This window comes from Mytilus trossulus, chromosome 3 (assembly GCF_036588685.1).
Source record: "Mytilus trossulus isolate FHL-02 chromosome 3, PNRI_Mtr1.1.1.hap1, whole genome shotgun sequence".
Taxonomy (NCBI): Eukaryota; Metazoa; Mollusca; class Bivalvia; order Mytilida; family Mytilidae; genus Mytilus; species Mytilus trossulus.
Window position 1 is genome coordinate 30,414,023 of NC_086375.1, and position 22,168 is coordinate 30,436,190.

Below are 22,168 nucleotides of genomic sequence, written 5' to 3' on the forward strand. Positions count from 1 at the left end.
TAATCAACTCTTTCAGTTGAATAAACAGTTTAAGTTATTCTCTGATATTTAGTTGTTGTAGTTTCCCGTCTTCAATTTGGTCAAGATAATTAAACATGTAGTCGTCTGCCGAATTCAGTATTTGCTGCAAGGTCAATAACGTTAAAATGTTAACGTTATCCTGAAGTTCGATTTCTGATTCGTAATTCTTAATTGGCAGAATATTAGATCTTGGCAGTCCCAATATCTGTGAAACTCGATCTACAGTTTCTTGTACGACAGGACTGAAGAAAACTTGTGATAAATCTTCACTTGTAGACTCACACACTTTGTCTATCTTCGTAAGTAATACAATCTGTGGGATGCCTGCAAAGATAATAATTAGTTGTGTAAGCAATGACATTTCATTTCAATCTAGGGACATGGATATTTTGATTTAAAATATATATATGCAGGCAAACACTGAGAAAATAAAAATTAACTTTTTGTTATAAAAACTCAGTGTGAGACTTCGTTATCATCTGAACATTTGAACACTTCTTATAAACAATTTCCTCTTCTATCTGTAATTAATTCGGCTTCTCTATATCTAACGATGGTATAGAAATAAGCATTTAACTGAACAAAGCGTCCGAATTTCTAATTATGAATTACGCAATAAACGTCAAGAAATATCGATTTGTTTGTTAAAAGATACACATCGGCAATAGCAGATTCATTACAAATCCTGTTATCAATACATCGACTACTTGTATTGTGAATTTTATAAACAAAACTAAGTTTTTTGTTTACCTCTTTGATTCATGTGAATCTGAAATCCTTTCATCTTTTCTATTACCTTCTCCGGAATAACGTCTACTGTGCTGCCATCAATGACAAACACAACACAATGTATTTTATCAGCAAATTGTGGGGTGGCAACAAATCCTGTTATGTCAGGTGTAACTGGCGCTGATGGATTGAACTAAAGTGAAAATATATATTGCTGATTTCCGGTTTAAACTACGTTATTTTTTTTATGTAATATCTACATCTGAAAAATTATCTTTAATTATACTTTTGGCAGCTTAAGGAGGCTCGCGGGTATAAGATTTTTAGAAAAAAATTAAACATTTATTTTTCATTACAAATTTTATTAATTACCTTTAGTAGTTGTTACTTTATCATATGGTACAAAAATCATTCCAAAAAATTAATTCGTGTTGACCCCAGGTGACTTTTAAAATGTAGATATCATTGAAAAAGCTCCAAATTATCTTCCTTTGGTGCAAAAATGCCATTTTTTGGCATTAAAATTGAAATATCTTTTTTAAATCATCGGTGACCTATATTTTTTATTGTTGTTTTCGAATAAGCTGTACGAAAACTAAATTATTGTTAAATTTAAGCGATTTCTGTAATTTAGTTCTTTTTTTATTTTGATATTACCGTTATTTCTCCTAGATCAACAGAAAAAAAGGACATTGACCAAAATGTATGCTTCTTTTGAAGGCAGATTGTGAGCGTAAATGAACGGTGACCCCATTTTTTTATTTCATTTTTCCATTAAGTATAAGATAAAGTTCAGTTATAGAAAAATATAGCGAAATCCTATATTTAATAAAAAAAAATCATTTAGACCCGCAAGCCCCCTTAATGTTCAACAAATCCCTCTATTTTGCAATTCTATAATTTATGTACAGGTCACTACTACAAATATGTGTACCTGGAAACGATCAGGTAAATTACCATCGAGTAGATAGCACGTTCCATGGGCATCCATTCCCTGATCAGCTTCTAGTCCTCTCGTATCATGTAGTCTGAAATTCAATGCTTTCCCTGATGCACTATTTCTGATTTGGTACATTCGATACTGTAAATAAATTATCATATGTCAAATGTTCTTGCCTCGGAGATAAAGTAATGATTTTTAGACTGATCATCAGAATATACTTAAACATCATGCCAAAGTTAATGAAAGTCCTCGTACATTATATTCTTTTTAGGAAAAATTTTAAAGAGTCACTAAAGCATGCTTAAATTCTTACAAGTGCATTTGCAATCATTTTTGTTTTGTTATAGCGCAAAATAGTTTATCAACATTATATTCGACATAAACTTGAAGAACCGAAGAAAATGTATTCCACTTATAAAAACATCGCCTTTCGAATTTTCAACTCCGTAAGTGACTTGTTTATGAATAAGGTAAATAACGTGACCTGGTAATGTTTTTTTAATTTTATTTTGTACTCACCACAGTTGTTAAGCTATGCTCTGCATTACCGCTACACGCCTGTCTGGTTATATAGCCTCGGAAAACAGAGTTAATTGTATTGAAGAAACTTGTCTTCCCAGCTCCTACTTGTCCGACCAACAAAACACGTGCTTGTTGAACATTTAATTCCTTTAACGGTTTGTATTTTTCTACCTTCTCCTTCAGTTCTTCAAAATACTGATAATTGAAAAAAAAAGTCTTTCAATAACTTATATTGTGTAATGACTAAGAGAAAAATAATATGTGGGATATGAGTGAACAAGACAATAATCCGCCAACACGAAAACTCATATGACATATAGAGGTATACATACGATTTCAACAACAGACATGTATATATTTCATATGATAAGTTTTAAATCACTACGGAAACTGGCCTAGCAATAATCTTACGCATCCACCATACAATGACAAAAAATAAAATGTTTCAAAAACAAGCATGGACGAGGTCCTTGATTAATTTGCAACTTGACAAGTAAGAAGTTGGTGATTATAATTTATTCTATTTTAAACATGAGTATCGATAAAGCATACATAATAAATGGAATAGACTTTCAATATTTTTTTGTATACACCCGTTCGAGTGGTGTTAACACATTTATATAATATACAAACACGTGTTAACTGTTAATTGAAGATTTTTTTGTTGACCTCTAGAAGTCTCTAGATGTCTTTTTGTTTCATGCGTCGATATGGTGTTCTCTGATTGACGTTTACTGAAGATCTTTTCGAATGTTTATAGTGTTATTCTTGTTTGTAGTTTGAAAGCATATCCTGCAAAGAACTCTAAATGGTATATATGGCTAAATTCCTTTGAAATTATGTTACGACAGGTCACAGGTGTAACATTTCCGTTAGTCAAATTAATCATCATGGCGGCTCTTAAACTATCGAAAAGATGACTTCAGCTTAGTCATAAATGTAGGTATCAATCGACCTTCATTGTTGATTTCTTAATGTAAGCCAAGATATGAGCCAGACTTGATAATATTAACAGTACCAAATGTATTGCACTAGATGTGCATTTTGACAACGAACGTCTTTTTAGTGATGCTCAGAGCCAAAATATTTGAAAATCAAACTTATTTTTTAAAAACAAATGAACACCTTTAAACTTAAAAGGACAAAAACTGTATATGCTGTAATCTTTATTTGAAGTTCATTAAAATATGAGAATTCAAGACAGTCACCAACCTGTATTCAGTCTGAGAACACCATTTATAATCGAGGAAAGTAAAATAAAAGAGAGACGAAAGATACAAAAGGGACAGTTAAACTCACAAATCAAAAATATACTGACAACAGACAAACAGATAAACACCAGTACACACAATACAGCATAGAAACTTAAAAAAAAACTTAGCATGTGGCAACCATCGTGTTGCTCATATTTGTTCAAGCACGGTATTCAGTCTCATACGATAGGTCACGTTCGGGGAAAGGAGGATGGGCTTGTAGTTACGACAATTGGAACATATCTGAAAGCATCTGTGAAACGGATAATCAATAATGGTCAACCAACTCGTGATGACCTCCATGAATTTACGAAAGGAAGACTTCAAAACCACAATTAGGAACTCTTGGTTAGATAGCTTCCGTGTGATCAGCAACCCTCTGTCAAGAAAATTACGATATTAAAAGGATTGTGCCAGTCTTTGATTTTAAAGCTTCCTTTAAAAGCTTCGGCATGAAGCTTATATCATCTTGAAAGTTGACTATATTTATATTGAGCTGATGTTTAGACGAGTTGTATATATATATATATATATACATAATGTACACAATCATGTATCACCATCATTGCTGGTGATCCGATGGATACATCTGTTGTAGAGTTGTCACTGACTCAGATGTACTTATAAATATAATTATTCTCTGTGACTGTATCTTGCATTAATTTGTAGGATCCTTTACTATAGATAATTGAGCTGATCTGTAACAATAATATCTCCATGCCTTATATATCATGTACTGTAGTACGCCGCTAGATTAAAACTGACAAGGACAGGTGACACACGGCCACTGAAAGCTTTATTTTTGTGAAGCCCAGGTGGTCGTGTGGTCTAGCGGGGCGACTACAGTGCAGGCGATTTGGTGTCACGATATCTCAGTAGCATAGGTTCGAATCCCGGCGAGGGAAGAACAATAAATTTGCTTTCGCAAATTTACAGATATAACAATGTTGGGTTGATGTTTAGACGAGTTGTACATATATATATATATAAACGAGTCTTAATTGAAAACTACGTTCATACCTATGGTTGCGTTGGATAAAAACCGCAATTTTTATACGTGTGCATGTAAAACAAATTTCGTCGTAGAAGGGTCTAAAAACAGCACATATATTTTCCAAAAGACCAAAAAAGTGAGAAAAAAAAAGTATATTTAAACAAAACGCATTTGACTAACAGGTCGAACAACTGATGTTATTTAACCCTGCTGACTACCATTGGCGATTGCCAAATAAAATTGATCACAAGATGAAACAAAATGGATCTTAATATAAATTAAATACTAAACAAAAAATAATTAACTTGAGGCCACGATGTTATGCCATAAACATACGGTGTCAATATTTTTTAGTACACCAGATCCGGATGTCGACAATAAATGTCTCTTCAGTGATGTAAGGGATCGAAACGGTATTTAAAAGGCCATATAAAAAGTACCCTCATTTTTAGATAAACTCTTGAATTTTAAGAGTCAATATAGGATGAACGAATCATATAAACCAGAGGGAAGATATGATACAAGCCCAAACGAAACATATAAACGAGTCTAAATTGAAAACTACGTGTAAACCTATGATTGCGTTGGAGAAAAACCGCAATTTTTATAGGTGTGCATGTAAAACAAATTTCGTCGTAGAAGGGTCTTAAAAAAGCACAAACAACATTTTCAAAAAGACCATATAAGTATGGCTTTACATGGACATAAGCTGAAAACAGTTTTACCTTTTTATTCCATTTAGGAGTTTTTCTCCATGGTTCTTCGAGAGGTGCATTGCCAGGTTTATCTGAGAAAAAAAAACATTATTTGAATAATTATCTTAATTAATCAGTTATTTTAAATAATATAAGAAAATATAAAAAAAACGGTTGTATGCAAAGGAGATATGATAGGAGCCATTGTCATTATTACTTGAAGTAGTATAATTATTAGTTTTTATTTTGTTATTCATCAATGAATAGAATGGTTCAATCTGGAGATACATTTGACCACAGAGATGTATGTGAGAGTGTAAATAAGAAAGTACAAGCATGTTGAATTTGACCCTAAACGGCCAATCGATACGTAGTTTTTGTTAACTAACACCATATGTAGAAAGCCACATGCAAGGTGTTGGCTATTTTTTACACAGGGTGGCGCTTTCGAAGTGATGAAAAACGATATACTGAAGTAAAAGTATCAAAATATCTTTTTCAATAATTGTAAGCACCAAATAATTTTTCATATGGAAGGAACCGAATCATAAAATTGAGAATGGAAATGGGGAATGTGTCGAAGAGACAACAACTCGACCATAAAAAACAACAGCAGAAGGTCACCAACAGGTCTTCAATGTAGCGAGAAATTCCCGCACCCGGAGGCATCCTTTAGCTGGCCCCTTATCAAATATATACTAGTTCAGTGATAATGAACGCCATACTAATTTCCAAATTGTACACAAGAAACTAAAATTAAAATAATACAAGACAAACAAAGGCCAGAGGCTCCTAACTGGGGACAGGCACCAAAATGCGGCGGGGTTAAACATGTTTACGAGATCTCAACCCTCCCCTATACCTCTAGCCAAAGTAGAAAAGTTAATGCATAACAATACAAATACGTACATTAAAAATTCAATTCAAGAGAAGTCCGAGTCTGATGTCAGAAGATGTAAACAACGAAAATAAACAAAATGACAATAATACATAAATAACAACAGACTAATAGCAGTTAACAGACATGCTAGCTGGATCCAGACTTCAATTAAACTGATTGAAAGATTATGATTTCATCATATGAAAATCAGGCACAATCCTTCCCGTTAGGCGTTTAGTATCATATCATCATAACATATATGAGGAGAACATAACCCGTGTCATGCCAACAACTGGTTTTTATGCCCCACCTACGATAGTAGAGGGGCATTATGTTTTCGGGTCTGTGGCTCCGTTCGTTCGTTCGTCCGTTCGTCCGTTCGTTCGTCCGCAGGTTAAAGTTTTTGGTCAAGGTAGTTTTTGATGAAGATGAAGTCCAATCAGCTTGAAACTTAGTACACGTGTTGCTTATGATATGATCTTTCTAATTTTTAAGCCAAATTAGACTTTTGACCCCAATTTCACGGTCAACCATAGAAAATGAAAGCGGGATTTTCAAGTTAAAGTTTTTGGTCAAGGTAGTTTTTGATGAAGCTGAAGTCCAATCAACTTGAAACTAAGTACACTTGATGCTTATGATATGATATTTCTAATTTCAAAGTAAAAAAAATAGACTTTTGACCCCAATGTCACGGTCCATGGAACATGGAAAATGATAGTGCCAGTGGGGCATCCGTGTACTTTGGACGCATTCTTGTTGAATAAATGTGTTTAGTTCCGATGCAAAGACCCATTTTCAATCAAGTAAAAGAAGTGGTTACCAGTGCTCAATTTTATTAAACACCCCTCCCTTGTCTATCGTGCGTCAGATTTTGAGACTTTTTTCCCCGTATAAATTATATAGAAATTGATTCCTGTCATAGAAATTAACCAAATGCCAGCTTCTTCGTAAAAAATTGTTGGTTTTATATTTTATTTGTTATTTTTTTCATTGAAATGTAATGTGTCGCTTCAGGGTGTCAGCTTTTAGTACCACTCTGTTATGATGACCCATCACAAAATTAGTGTATTTCATTTGGCCGATATTTTTGTTTTTTTTTGATAATTTGCATTTTTAAAAGTTTAAAAGTTAAAAAAAGAGAAAAATGCATTAATTAACCATAACAATGAACAAAAAAAAAACATGCAGAGTAGATCTCAGTATCAGATTTGCCCGAGGCAGAAAATATCAAAACCTGCTCAACTTCATCATTTTCGTCACCAGTTTTTTTCTATACAGCACGCGTGCACGCTTTGCAAAAAAAGGATATTCTCCGAAACATCTGTTTACTCGCTCCACATTAATATTCACTGGCAACGAAATTATAAAGATAGATCATGTTGGCATACTTCTGTTACTATGGCCATACAAAGAAAAATTGACGTAAGTACCTCGTTCGGGTCTTCTTATAACGTTATTGTCAATTGTAAATATGGATGAATATTTGTGCGCAACGAGTAATCAAAAATAATCACGAATATAATGTCTACCCATATTAAAACTACAATAAAGAATAGCTTGCATCAATTATTTCTTAAATATTTAATTTTAGTTTTCTTTTAAAACGAATTCATATTTTAACATTTTCCTCAAGAAATTCTAGTATAAACATCAGAAACACTAATTGTTGTACAATTATATCTATTTAATATAGAAATGTACTTTTATTTTGGAATTCAATATTTGCATTTTCCCTAAATCCCTAATTCATCTCTTCTTCATAACTTTTTACCAGAATATAAAAAAGAAGATGTGATATGATTGCCAATGAGACAACTATCCACAAAAGACCAAAATGACACATACATTTACAACTATAGGTCACCGTACGGCCTTCAACAATGAGCAAAGCCCATACCGCATAGTCAGCTATAAAAGGCCCCGATAAGACAATGTAAAACAATTCAAACGGGAAAACTAACGGCATTATTTATATAAATAAAATGAACGAAAAACAAGTATGTAATACATAAACAAACGACAGCCACTGAATTACAGGCTCCTGACTTTGGACAGGCACATACATAAATAATGTGGCGGGGTTAAACATGTTAGCGGGATCCCGACCCTCCCCTAACCTAGGACAGTGGTATAACAGTACAACATAACTTCATAAGAACGAACTATAAAAATCAGTTGAAAAAGGCGTAACTCATCAGATGGACAAAAATACAAGTGGACGGTACCGGGTACTTATACATCCCGACACAAAAGACACAATGAACAGATCTGAGAGTGCTCGCAGTTATCTGACAGCTAGTTCAAAGCCACTAACAACTATAAAAAAAAATCATGGATCTAAGACTAAAGGTTTGACACACAAAAGGAAAGTTGGGATTTATTTTTTGGGGTTATGGTACCAACAGTTTAGGAGTATATAGGGGCCAAAATGGGCCAAATATTGAAACAAACACATCTTGAAGTGTAAAATCATCGTAATGTTAAAGCTATATATAAGAATTGGAAAATCATCATTACGAAATAATAAAAGAACATCATGCAATGAAACAACTACGTTAAGTCAAGTTATGTTAAACCACATTGCATAATGACACAGCTACATTAGATAATGGTGAAACCACATCGAGAAATGAAAAAAAATATATTAAATAATGACAAAACTATATTAATTGTGAACGTAGCTAATTACAAAATTTTAAATCAACAATGGCAAGACAAAATTAATCTTCTTCATTGCAAATAAAATCAAACCTAGGAAACAAAGAGCACAGTGTTAGTCTCATTGAATTTTAAGTCAGATCATAGTTTATTTGTTAATAACTCAAATAATGTAAAAAATATTTTTGGCAAAGCATTCGCTTTAGGTCCCAAATAGACAAATTGAAATGTCCATGCTTTTATTGGAATTCGTGGAAACTGTGCCGTTACAATGAGAACATTGATACGTACTTTGAAAAAAAAAATCTTCTCTGAAACTACCGGGCCAATTGTAACCAAACCTTTCCTAAACGACAATAAATGGAGAGGAAATTTAAATAGCAAAACTAAACAAACTAACATTGCCCCTTTTACCTCATATTTATATCGACTCTATAAAGCCAGTTAGGTTTGATATATGTCAATCCTTTGTCTTACCTTCTACCAAGTAAACTTCAATCTCTTTTAATTGTTTACTTCCACCTGTTATAGAATCTGACGTTTCTCCGTTTGCAGAGTATGCGTTTCCTGGAGTTACATAACCGTCGGACTGAAAATATGTACCATTCCAGATAGTTGTGCTTGCAAATGCTAAGAAATCATGACCGCTGCCGAAAGTAGGTCCTTGGCTCGAAGCATCGTAAATAGAGTGTGACGGATCAATAACAGGCAGTTGAACTGGCTTCCAATTTCCATTTTGATAAAGCCGAAACAAAAAAGCCTGTCCGTCTGTTTGCCAATTTTCAGTATTAGCCCAACTTACGGAGGTATATCCACCATATACAGAGTTGTTAGTGTTGTATATAATAGTCACCGTTGGACCTTTGTTATTGCAAAGGCTGTGGAATTTTGTAGCATCACAGCCGTCTCTGGTTGCTCTGAACAAACATGTGAATTGTTTATTCCCACTTAGCCATTTGTTCATTTCTTCTTGATCACTCTTTTTGAATTGTACTGACATTCTGAAGAATCTGAAGATATAATTGAATTACCAATGAGTAATGTTTTTTTCGTGCAGATGATCAAAACGCTGTAGAACCAATGTAAGATGAAATTAGAAAAAGAAACCTGGTGATGGCAGAACAAATATTTGTGCAAACAATAGTAAACATTTTATTTTTTTCCAAACAAAGTGAGAATGAATATACGAATACATACATCGCCAAAGAAAGACTTAAGCTTTGAATCAGTGCAGGTTTTTTTCAATATCTCATTAAACATTTCATGGTTATGGCGAAAGGTTTATAACCACCACACCACCAACACCACCCTCACAACCTCATATTGTTTTAGATAATAATACTATGTTCGTCAAAATAAACATTATGTATAGTCCGTGCATGTTAAATTTTCACTTAAACATTTAACTGACAGGGTCACGGCTGGTAATCTACACACGCAGAATATTTGGTTCTTCAATGAAAACCGTGAAAGGATCTTCAACTTATCACCGCTTCAAAAGGTATATGCATTTCTAAATCGTAATTTTCTTATTCAACTGATCGATAAATTGAAAATTGGAGAATGCTATGCTGTGGTGAATACTTTAACAAAGAGATACATGTATCATTTACTTTTGTACGTTGAGTTGAACTCCTACAAAATTAGTTGTCCCACGAGAAATTGCATAAAAAAATTTGAAATGGTTATATTAACAGATCTTCAAGTTCAAATGTACTTTTTTTACGGTCAATGGGTATGAATGTCGGCGTGTTCGCTGTCCGGTATTGATAGACGTCTGAATAAATTTAAAAACTACATTTTTTTATTATTTTATTCGTGAGGGGATCGGTTCCGATCGAGGACATTGTGGATGCTAGAGGGAACGTGAAATCATATTCTTATATCCAAGCTATGAGTTGTTGAAAATTGTCTTAATTTTGGTAAGATTGTTCATTTGTGTGCAACAAATGAAATAGATTGTGGAAAGATAAGTTTCATAATATGTGTTACGAAGAATAAAAAGAAAAAATTGTGTCAACGATTTTGTTTCAGTCTTGCTACAAGTAAAAACTAAAATTTTTAAACAGATTTGCAACTCATGGGCTTGTTAATTCATATAAGAAACAATTGCGGATTATTGGGCGTATGACGTTTGAGCCCATTCTCAAAATTTTCATTTTTCCATTGTGTCGATCTTTTCTTTAAGTACATAAACAATAAGTTGTAAATCTGACTCAAAATCTGAGATTTGGGCAAAAAACTAAACCGATTATTTGCCCAAATCGGCTCACCAACAGAATTGGTGGTTTATTGTATAAATCAAAATATTTAAGGTGGTATTGCTGTCTTCCGTCATCTTTGATTGTAAAAAAACAGAGAATCTAAGGTCCAGATTTTCTATCAAGTTAGCCAAATAAATTCAGGAATGCAGATTATCTAATGTGAATTTTCATTTAAAAGAACAAATTTATCAGAATAAAACTTATAAGTCTTAATATTTTCACAAGCGTTGATTATTTTTGGTTGTTATGCCCACCTACGATAGTAGAGGGGCATTATGTTTTCTGGTCTGTGCGTCCGTTCGTCCGTCTGTTCGTTCGTCCGTCTGTCCCGCTTCAGGTTAAAGTTTTTGGTCAAGGTAGTTTTTGATGAAGTTGAAGTCCAATCGACTTCAAACTTAGTACACATGTTACCTATGATATGATCTTTCTAATTTTGATGCCAAATTAGAGTTTTTACCCCGATTTCACGGTCCACTGAACATGGAAAATGATAGTGCGAGTGGGTCATTCGTGTACTTAAGACATATTCTTGTTTTTAACTGTTTTAAATTGGAGTTTTAAGGGGAGGTAACTCTAAAACAGTCCATTTTTCTGAAGGATTCTATGATGGAATTTTCCTATTTTAGCCGGAAAAAAGTACGGTGATCCTATGTTTTCTTTAGATATTCCCAAAGCATTGTTTGAAAGCTATCTTTCCCTAATGTATTTCACAATTCTATCATTTTGTTTAGTTTTTAATCACAAAATGGTGTTTTTTCCTATGTAATCTATAAAAAATGTGTCATTTGGTCACAACCTGTAGCTTGAGAAAATACGCGGTGACCTACCATTTTTATTTCATTTTTGATCATAAAACAATAGATACTACGTTTTGGCAAAGTATGAACAAATTCTATCATTTTTATTTAAGACTCCCATACCACCTTAAGTAAAATTCTTAATTCTACTTCAAAAGATATCATAAAACCTATCTTACCACAATTAATTTCAAAATTCTATCTCATATTTAATTTATGCACTCAAATGTGGTTTTTTTTCATGAACAATCTAAACAATTTTAGCAACTTTCAACAACTCAAAGCTTGGATATAAAGACCCATCACGCATACACGATGTCCTTAATCAGAACCGATCCCCTCACGCACAGAATAATGTAAAAATGTAGTTTTTAGATTTATTCAGACGTCTATCAATATCGGACAGCGAACACGCCGACATTCATACCCATTGACCGTAAAAAAAGTACATTTGAACTTGAAGATCTGTTAATATAACCATTTCAAAATTTAAATGTCACTTTTTTATGCCATTTCTCGTAGGGCAACTAATTTTGTAGGAGTTCAACTCCACGTACAACAATAAGTGATACATTTATCACTTCGTTAAAGTATTCACCACAGCATATTAAGCATTCTCTGATTTTCGATACTTCGATCAGTTGAATAAGAAAATTACGATTTAGACATGTATATACCTTTTGAAGCGGCGATAATTACTCCACTCAAGCACAACCGGAAGATCCTTTCACGGTTTTCATTGCAGAACCAAATGTTCTGCGTGTGTAGATTACCAGCCGTGAGGGCTATACAAAATTATATAATTTTAAGATCTTCTTTGCCTTTTTTTTATTTAAATATTTCACAACAACCTTGTTCTAAGACAATTATATGATATGACATATTGTCGAACTTGTTGCTCGATCACCTGGCATTTTTGCTTAAAACTGAGTATATGCAACAAGACACAGGTTATGTTCTTCTCATATATTTTATGATAGTATGATACTAAACCCCTAACGGGAGGGATTGTGCCTAATATTCATATGATGGAGACATAATCTTTCAATCAGTTTAATTGAGGTCTGGAGCTGGCATGTCAGTTAACTGGTAGTAGTCTGTTGTTATTTATGTATTATTGTCATTTTATTAATTTTCTTTTCTTACATCTTTTGACATCGGACTCGGACTTCTCTTGAACTGAATTTTAATGTGCGTATTGTTATGCTTTTACTTTTCTACATTGGCTAGAGGTATAGGGGGAGGGTTGAGATCTCATAAACATGTTTAACCCCGCCGCAATTTTGCGCCTGTCCCAAGTCAGGAGCCTCTGCCTTTGTTGGTCTTGTATGATTTTAAATTTTAGTTTCTTGTGTATAATTCGGAGTTTAGTATGACGTCCATTATCACTGTACTATTATGCATAGTTTTAGGGGCCAGCTGAAGGACACCTACGGGTATCAGTCGATCACTGAAACTCCTACATACGCGCTGATAGGGTTATATCACCTCTTAGAAACGAAATCTACCACCAGTGACAAGAAAACAATTGAAAATCATTTTATTAAAAGATGCAACGTATAAAACGAGTGTTATAAACAAGGACGTCCATTATCACTGTACTAGTATGCATATTTTTAGGGGCCAGCTGAAGGACATCTACGGGTACGGGAATTCTCGCTACATTGAAGACCCATTGGTTGCCTTCGGCTGTTGTCTGCTCTATGGTCGGGTGGTTGTCGCTTTGACATATTCACCATTTCCTTTCTCAATTTTATTTGTTTTGAATTGAAACTTGCTAGGGCCAAAATCTTGTCTTACAGATAAATTTCGCTGGACCGATTTTCTGTATAGTTGTGAAAATAATTGGTAAATCATGATTGGTCTAACAAAAATACGGTATCACTTGGTCCATTTGATGTGCTTTTTTTTACCAATTTAACTGCCGTTATAAAACAAGAACTTCTTTTGTAAGACCCTTATGTTATTAATAATATCTCTTGCAAACATTGAGTAAGAATGTTGAACAGGGCGTCTAGGGACATGCCATTTTGATTATTTTTCATTTTTCTTTATTTATTTTTATTTTCCGTTAATGTCATCAATTAACTGAACATTTGCATTTTAACACACACATACCATTGAAATGCTGAAAGACACATTTATTATTTTTCAGTTACTATTATCCGATAAAAAAAATAACGATTATCAAACAAGAAATATCCATAGAGTTACGATTATCATCCCGAATTTTTCAACGGCAATTTTCAAAGCGCTTAGACAATGCCAGTGCATCGTTACGATTCAAATATGATGTAATGGTATAGAAAAACCTTGCAGCTGAGTTACTATTGACAAAAACATGCTACATTTGAGAAAAAAATGGCTGTAAAGTTTTTACCTATATCTGCCGTCGCCATAAACTGTAGAGGTGAAAACTAGCAGAAATTTCAAAATAAAATTGAAACTAAAATATTTCTTGATCCCCCCAAAAATATAAGTAAGTTGTGTGTATCAAATGGTAATAGATCTACAAACAGATTTTTTTTATACTATATGGGATTGTTAATGTCCACTACGCAACGGTTCAAATCTCCTTCAGTATCCGGTTTTAAAATTATGAAAAAAATATCAGTGTACAGTAAAGTACGTGCTTTGATGAATGGAATCATTTTTGTTACTATTGCAATATAGGGATTGTGGGTGGGGGGATACAACATGTAAATATGTCCACTACAAAACGGTCACCTACGAAACAAATATTGGATATTTTGTCTTTTTTCAATTACATTCGTACAAAACAAATAACAAAGATTAGTTTCATGTAATTTTCAGTATGTTTTTATCAACATGAAATAGGGTTCATGTCAACTACGAAACTTTTTGTTCACTACGATCGAAACGGTTTTGTCCACTACGACACTCATCAAATGTCTACTACGTAACATGAGTTGAACGTTCATATGTGAAGTACTGTCTAATCTGTATAATCAATGTAATCAATATGTAATCACTTGTATGGAACGCCATGACTGTCTTCTGATGTTGATTGCTGAATATGTTAGGTGCTTTATCCATTATGTTCAGTAGTATGTATATTATGTTCAGTAGATATCCTATTATGTTCAGTAGTTATTACATTATGTTTAGTAGTTTTTACATTATATTCGGTGCTTTGGTTATTATGTTCAGTAGTTTCATTATTATATGCAGTGGTATTTGAATTATGTTCGGTACTTCTGACGTTATGTTCAGTACAGTTCTCATTATGTTCAGTACATTCGACATTATGTTCAGTAGATTCAATATTATTTGCAGTAAATTATGTAATATCTTCAGTAGTCCCGGTTTCTTTATATTCAGTAGATTATTCATTATGTTCAGTAAAAGCATCGATATTATATTCGGTTCGTTCAACTTTATGTTCAGTGGTTGTATACATTATGATGATGTAGTAAAAGTCGGGAAGTCAATAACGGAAATTGTCGGAAAAAAACGGACGCGGATATTTTTGACGGACGTTTTTTTCCTGGACACCGATATGCAACAAAATGTCGTCTGCTAGATTAAGAGTGTCACTATATAAAGTAGATTTAGGTACTTTATATCAAAAATTCCTAGATGAAAAAGTTGAAGATGATAGCTTTAACTTTCTAACGGATGAAGATCTTAAAAGGCTTGGGGTCGAGACAATAGGTGACCGCATACGTCTGAAATTATTGGGCGTCATAATTGACAATAAAAAACTTTGTATTGTATTGTATCGTTATAAAATGATTCTCAAATTCAGAAACAAATGAGATCTTTCTAGTTTATAAAGTAAAACAAACTGGAATGTCTATAGGAGACATTAAAATACAATAGGATGTGCGTTTCAAAGCAATTTCATAGTGGACAAATGCCGCCTTCGAAACAGTACATAAATTATGAAAACGATATCATTTTAAAGAGTATATTTAAGAATGCACTTTTTATTTACAAACAGGTCTATAATAGAGGTATTCAAAATAAATCTAGAAATAAAAATTTCGACAAGTTGATTTTTCATTTTTTTTAGGCTGAAATTCACATTTCTATTGAAAAACGCCCTTATAGCTGACAACAATATGCATAACCTATTAATATAAACATATACCTGTTAAAGATATTGAAAACGAAGCAGCTGTCGAGTCAGGTATTGTGGTAAGTAGATATTTTAATTTCTTTCAAAGGTTTTAATGTGTTTGTTTGTTGATAAAATGGAGGGGGACTAGCAATATACCATATCCCAAAAGTGCAAAACTGTAGTTCCTAATTTCTCGTCAAAATGTCTCTGGGCGAATACTAAACGTTTTTCCTACTTCATTATGGCATAAAAGAGTATGGGCTAGAATTGAATCAGCAGTGGCTTCCCGAGGGACAGAAATAGCACATATAGCCAACTGCATTAAATGATTAAATGCAATATTTACTACATTCACTATGTTTTTAACAATCTTAATCACAAATCTGATGTTGATATTGTCTTGTTTTGTATTTTATTTTGTTCGCATGTTTTTCTATTATAATTTCAATTTAAGTAGATAAGAACACAAAAATTACACAATTGTCATTTTAGAGCAACAATTTCTACGATAAGGAGTCTCAAAATGATTTCGGCCTTGTAGACTCAATTGTATGTCTTGTCTTGTTACTTAGTTTCCCTTTATTTCTTAACTTTTGAAGATTAATACAAAGAAAAATTAGTAAAATTAACACTGTAGGACAATAATAAAAAAGTCGAAAAACGATTTCGGCCTTGTAACTTAATTTGATATCTTTGTCATGCTGATCATTTTCGGTTGTTGATATTTCTCTCTATCTTGTATCTTGTATGACATTTAGACATTAGACATTATTTTATTTTCCAATCATGGGCCCTTGTCAGGCAAGATACAAAAACATCATAATACAATGATTATATAAACATTAGTGAAATACACAATAAGTAATACACAAATAATAAATTGATAATATGAGCAATGTAGGATATAATTATAGTAAGAGACATTGAGTGCAATGAGGCCGATTTGATATTAAAAGGATATATTAAGTTTATTTTAAAATACGTAAAAACTAAAAAATATAGCAAAAATAGAACCGGGAATATAGTATCTCAATCTGCAGTAGTTCTCCTCATGACCAGTGCACAGTAGTGAGGGACTTCATCACAACAATGCAAAGGTCATCAAGGGGGGATCCTTCAGAACTAGCTACAGATACATGAGATTACTCCAATAGTGATTCTCCTCATGACTAATGCACAATAGCAAGGGTTAACATTGCTACTGGACAATATTCATCAAGGGACGGTGCTCTAGAACTCACTATGGAGAAAATATAAAGTTCAAATTACAAGTAGTAGAGGGAAATAAATCCCATTAAAACTTTTCATATTTCTTAATGAACATGCATAATTCTGATAATAAATTCTCATCTTCATTATTCATTAACCATATCAGTTTTTGTTTAGGGTCAAGATATTGAAAATTATATGTGTTTTTCAAGATGATAGCTAAAAGTTCAATAATGGGTAAAAGCAGCCATACATGTAAAAGAGCAGTAGCTCTTATAAAGAGTCGATGGATAATCTATATCATTTTACAATTAACATATAAAAAATGATCCTGCTGATATTTTTTGCTGTAAACAGTTTTTATTATGTACTATTGAAGACCGACATTGCCAAAAATTTACCTTGTAAAAACTGTTATTTAGGGCCCAACATTTCTGGATGTGATGACTAATGCAGATTTTGTCCTGCTTGACGGCTTGGTAATCTCAGATAAGATCTGAAGATTTTTGTTAAAGTAGCGACTGGAGTAAAGGGAATAGAATAACTTTATAAAAATAAGAAAATGTGGAATAATAACCAGTTATATAACTCTTCACCAGAGAAACAAAATGACGAAAAAGTTATCAACTATAGTTCACCGTATGACCTTTAATACTGAGCAAATGCAAACCATATCAAACGAGAAACATAACTGCCTGATATCATAGAGGCGGATTTAGGAGAAGCCCATGGTGATTGCCAACTTAATGACGCTACATATATTGATATTGTTAATACATATACTTTATACATATTAAACGTTATTTAGTTTGGGGCCGCCCATTTTTCAAAATCTGTGTCAGTTGGGCTAAAAATCCTTAATTAGGACTGTTTCAAAGTAAACTCACACTATATATTGACCTTATTACTATACTATATATAAAAATATTAATTTTCGCGAACCATTTAGGTCACGGAAATTCCAAAATATGGCATCAGTAAGGAGAGTTGTGCAAATAATGTGAATACACAGAACCCCCATCCAAATTATCTTTAGCTAAAAGTATTCATCATTTTCTATTTTAAATGTACCAGCAACATTCCATTTTTCTATAATTTCGATTGAAATATTCCAAAATCTGAGTTAAAATCGATCGAATGCCCCAAATAAACATTGTCTGATTGGTTGAAGTACTGTGGCGTCAATGGTTAGCATAATAAGCCTCGATGTAAAGAATAAGCCTCGATGTAAAGAATAAGCCTCGATGTAAAGCACACGCTTCACATGAATAAGGAGAGTTTTACAAATAATGTGAATACACAGATCCTCCATCCTATTTATATTTTGCTGGAAATGTTGCAGTGTTCATCATTTCTGTTTTGATTCTGCTCACAACATTCCATTTTTTTCTATAATTCCGATTTAAATATGTGGAACCCGCAATAAAAATAGATGGCCTCAATCATCTAATAGCAACGCAAAAAAATCCGTTACCCCCCTGAGTTCTACGATGTTACATTAGCCTGGGATCCGGCCCAATCTAGCTGCGCTTCGTAAGGTCAAGATTAGTCAGGATCCCAGTCTAAATTATGTTACATAAACCAATCAAATCACACATACAGAACTTTGCGCTCAAATGTAATTCTTGGTGAAGTATACGGGTAACTTCGTTAACGAAAATTTATACACACTTTATCATTAACATATTACCTGGCTTTTGCATATGCACGTTTTTTTATTCTGAACTGTAGTCGAATTCAATTCTATACATTTTTTTTTACATGAAGCAATAGGAGTAAGAATATTTATTTAGCGCCAATTTACCAGCATCACAACAAAATTATTTACCGGTATTTTTGTGAAATTTCAGTTCTATAGGTTATCAATTAGAGAAATGTTGGTAAGTATTACTTATTTATGTTAAGGTACTACTGATGTGCTTCTCCAGACCTTTTTGACGGTCCGTTTTATCCCGTTTATCTCAATACTATCTCCGATGACAGGAATGTCAACTCGACCTATTCGTGTCGAAAGTGAAAATCCAATCTATTTGATGAAATATTTTCTTCTTCAACGGTTCATGCATTATTTTTGTATTATTTGATAACCAATCACATTCACGTTGCATGTTTGCATGAAAATGGTTATGTACATGTATTAGTGAATTGTAAGGGCGATGCAGCATGCGAGGTCAGTGAGCGATCACGTGACATTATTATTTGTAAACAAACATGCTCCCCGTGTAACACGTCACGTGTCTGAATTATCCTTTCAAAGTGTTATGAATCTTTCAATCACTATTTTATGATATTTTTCTTTTTGTTTTTAGATTTGCATATCAGTAGTCCAAGTGAATTAGAAATAGTTCCGAGTTGTGTGTGTTTTTTTTTTAATAGTCTATAGAATAAGAAGGTAAGTCTACATAAGTTATATTAACATGTAACTAAAGTCCAAAAAGATCACTCCACTTTCCCTCTATATTTAAAACCCGCTTACCAATTTAAACAGCATTTGCTCCCCTTGAAAGCTAATTTGCCCCTTCCCCGTCATTTCCCTTTAAATTTGCTCAAAAGTCATACTTATAGTCCATTTACATTAACGGCTGATTTGTGATTTTACCATCTTAACTGAAATTTTCATATTGAACACATTTGACCATTCAGTATGAGTTCCCATGTTTTTTGTCTTATATGAAGGAGGTTTTAGGTCATGTTTTCCTAAACACCTTATTGCTATTTGTCTGTCTGGATTGTTAAAACCACAAAATCAGATAGGGATGAATATGCAAGATTTCAACAATCCCGGAAATTACACTTTATTTAATTATCGCTATTTAGTCCAATCTGGGAAAAACAGTCATACACTGTATGTAAAACTTTCTGTTTGGGTCATGCGACTGAAAATAAAGGTTTTTTTACTAGAGAGCTGACGGAGGAAAAACTTTAGAAAGCGATCATCAAGAAACTTTAATAGAGTATGATCCACTATTTTTCGAAATTGAAAATTGAAGTAAAAAATATTTTGTTTAAAGTATTTACAATAAGTTAAAACGGGTCTCATTAAAAAGTATTGTGCATGGTGAATTGTTTCAACGGCCCCCAGATAGCTTCAACTGGATGAAAAAGTTGTGTAATTTTAGAATTTATCCGGTATGGAATAAATAGCGATTAGGTGTATTGACATCCACGAAAAATATAGGAAGTAAGACACATGTAACTCCCCTTTAGGTTTTGATAAATATTGGATATGACATTAAGAAGTTATAAAACTTTATTCTTTGAATATGTTTCTAGCGTAACATGCACGCTTAGTACTGCTTTTTATACGTCTGTCAAAGACGGGACGTATTATGGAATACAAATGTCAGGTGTCTGTCTGTCTGTCCAGCGTAAACATGTGGCACCATAACTTGAGAACGACTTATCCAAATTTCATGAAACTTAATATAGTTGTTTCTTATGATGGTCACATGATCTGTATACTTTTTGGTGAAAATAAGATTAAAACTTTTTGAGTTACGGCACATTGTAACTTAAACAGGGGGCCCACCAGGCACAAAACGTTGTATCAACGTTGATCCAAAGTCAGTCTTCAACGTTGTTACAACGTTGAAACTTGGGTTAGTTTTGAAAGTTGTAATGACGTTGAAATTCTGACGTTGAATCAACGTTTCAGTTTCAACGTTGTATTGACGTTGATAACATGTTGAAATCGGGTCCAGTGACGTTGAAATCAGGTCGGGTTTAGGTTGAAATCAGGTCGGGTTTAGATTGAAATCAGGTCGAGTTAGGTTGAAATCAGGTCTGGTTTAGGTTGAAATCAGGTCGAGCTAGGTTGTAGTTGGGTCATTTGTAGGTTGGTTGAAGTGATGGTTTTTGGGTGTACATTAATCCTTATTGACACGTGTTCAAATACAATAACAAGATACCTGAATTATGTAATGAAAAAGCCACTTTCAAGTTAGTGTCCATCAACAGTTCCTTTCTCAACAAGAGACTCCAAAAGAGAATAGTAGACAATAACAATCAGAAACGAAGACAAGAGACTGTTACAATATCAAAATTTTATTCGAAACCAAATATATCAATATTAACAAAGCTTACTTTTCTAGCATCAATTTCTCAAAGCAATGGAAAAAAGAAAAACTTACTTAATACTACAGCACACTGGTTTGATTCTGGTTGATAAAGTTTTCCAACTTATACAAAATCATGTAAATGCAGCAAATTTGACACAGTGACACAAAAGCCTCCTTTGTTTTATGTGAATACATAGCAGGACCATTAAAATAAAATGTTCTCATTTTAAGTTTTTGTAATCCGAAATTTCATGTATTTACTTCTTTTTTATTGTCTTTTTATACGACCGCAAATTTTGAAAAAATTTTCGTCGTATATTGCTATCACGTTGGCGGCGTCGTCGTCGTCGTCGTCGTCGTCGTCGTCGTCGTCGTCGTCGTCCGAATACTTTTAGTTTTCGCACTCTAACTTTAGTAAAAGTGAATAGAAATCTATGAAATTTTAACACAAGGTTTAAGACCATAAAAGGAAGGCTGGTATTGATTTTGGGAGTTTTGGTCCCAACATTTTAGGAATTAGGGGCCAAAAAGGGCCCAAATAAGCATTTTCTTGGTTTTCGCACTATAACTTTAGTTTAAGTTAATAGAAATCTATGAAATTTTGACACAAGGTTTATGACCACAAAAGAAAGGTTGGGATTGATTTTGGGAGTTTTGGTTTCAACAGTTTAGGAATTAGGGGCCAAAAAAGGGCCCAAATAAGCATTATTCTTGGTTTTCGCACAATAACTTTAGTTAAAGTAAATAGAAATCAATGAAATTTAAACACAATGTTTATGACCACAAAAAGAAGGTTGGTATTGATTTTGGGAGTTTTGGTCTTAACAGTTAAGGAAAAAGGGGCCCAAAGGGTCCAAAATTAAACTTTGTTTGATTTCATCAAAATTGAATAATTGGGGTTCTTTAATATGCCGAATCTAACTGTGTATGAAGATTCTTAATTTTTGGTCCCGTTTTCAAATTGGTCTACATTAAGGTCCAAAGTGTCCAAAATTAAAATTAGTTTGATTTTAACAAAAATTGAAACCTTGGGGTTCTTTGATATGCTGAATCTAAAAATG

General features: G+C 33.2%; 1 protein-coding gene across 2 annotated transcripts in view; it reads right to left on the bottom strand.

Annotated features, from left to right (window-relative positions):
* The window catches only part of LOC134711221 (interferon-induced protein 44-like), a 46,591-nt gene continuing 24,423 nt past the window's right edge, over positions 1–22,168 (bottom strand). For both annotated transcript variants that reach the window (XM_063571690.1, XM_063571689.1), the window contains exons 2-7: positions 9,173–9,705; positions 5,188–5,249; positions 2,213–2,410; positions 1,685–1,831; positions 772–943; positions 1–345 (exon numbers count right to left, since the gene is read on the bottom strand). In XM_063571690.1, the coding sequence (XP_063427760.1) occupies positions 35–345; positions 772–943; positions 1,685–1,831; positions 2,213–2,410; positions 5,188–5,249; positions 9,173–9,695 (1,413 nt within the window). In that variant the 5' untranslated portion in view covers positions 9,696–9,705 and the 3' untranslated portion in view covers positions 1–34. The remainder of the gene's footprint in view (positions 346–771; positions 944–1,684; positions 1,832–2,212; positions 2,411–5,187; positions 5,250–9,172; positions 9,706–22,168) is intronic.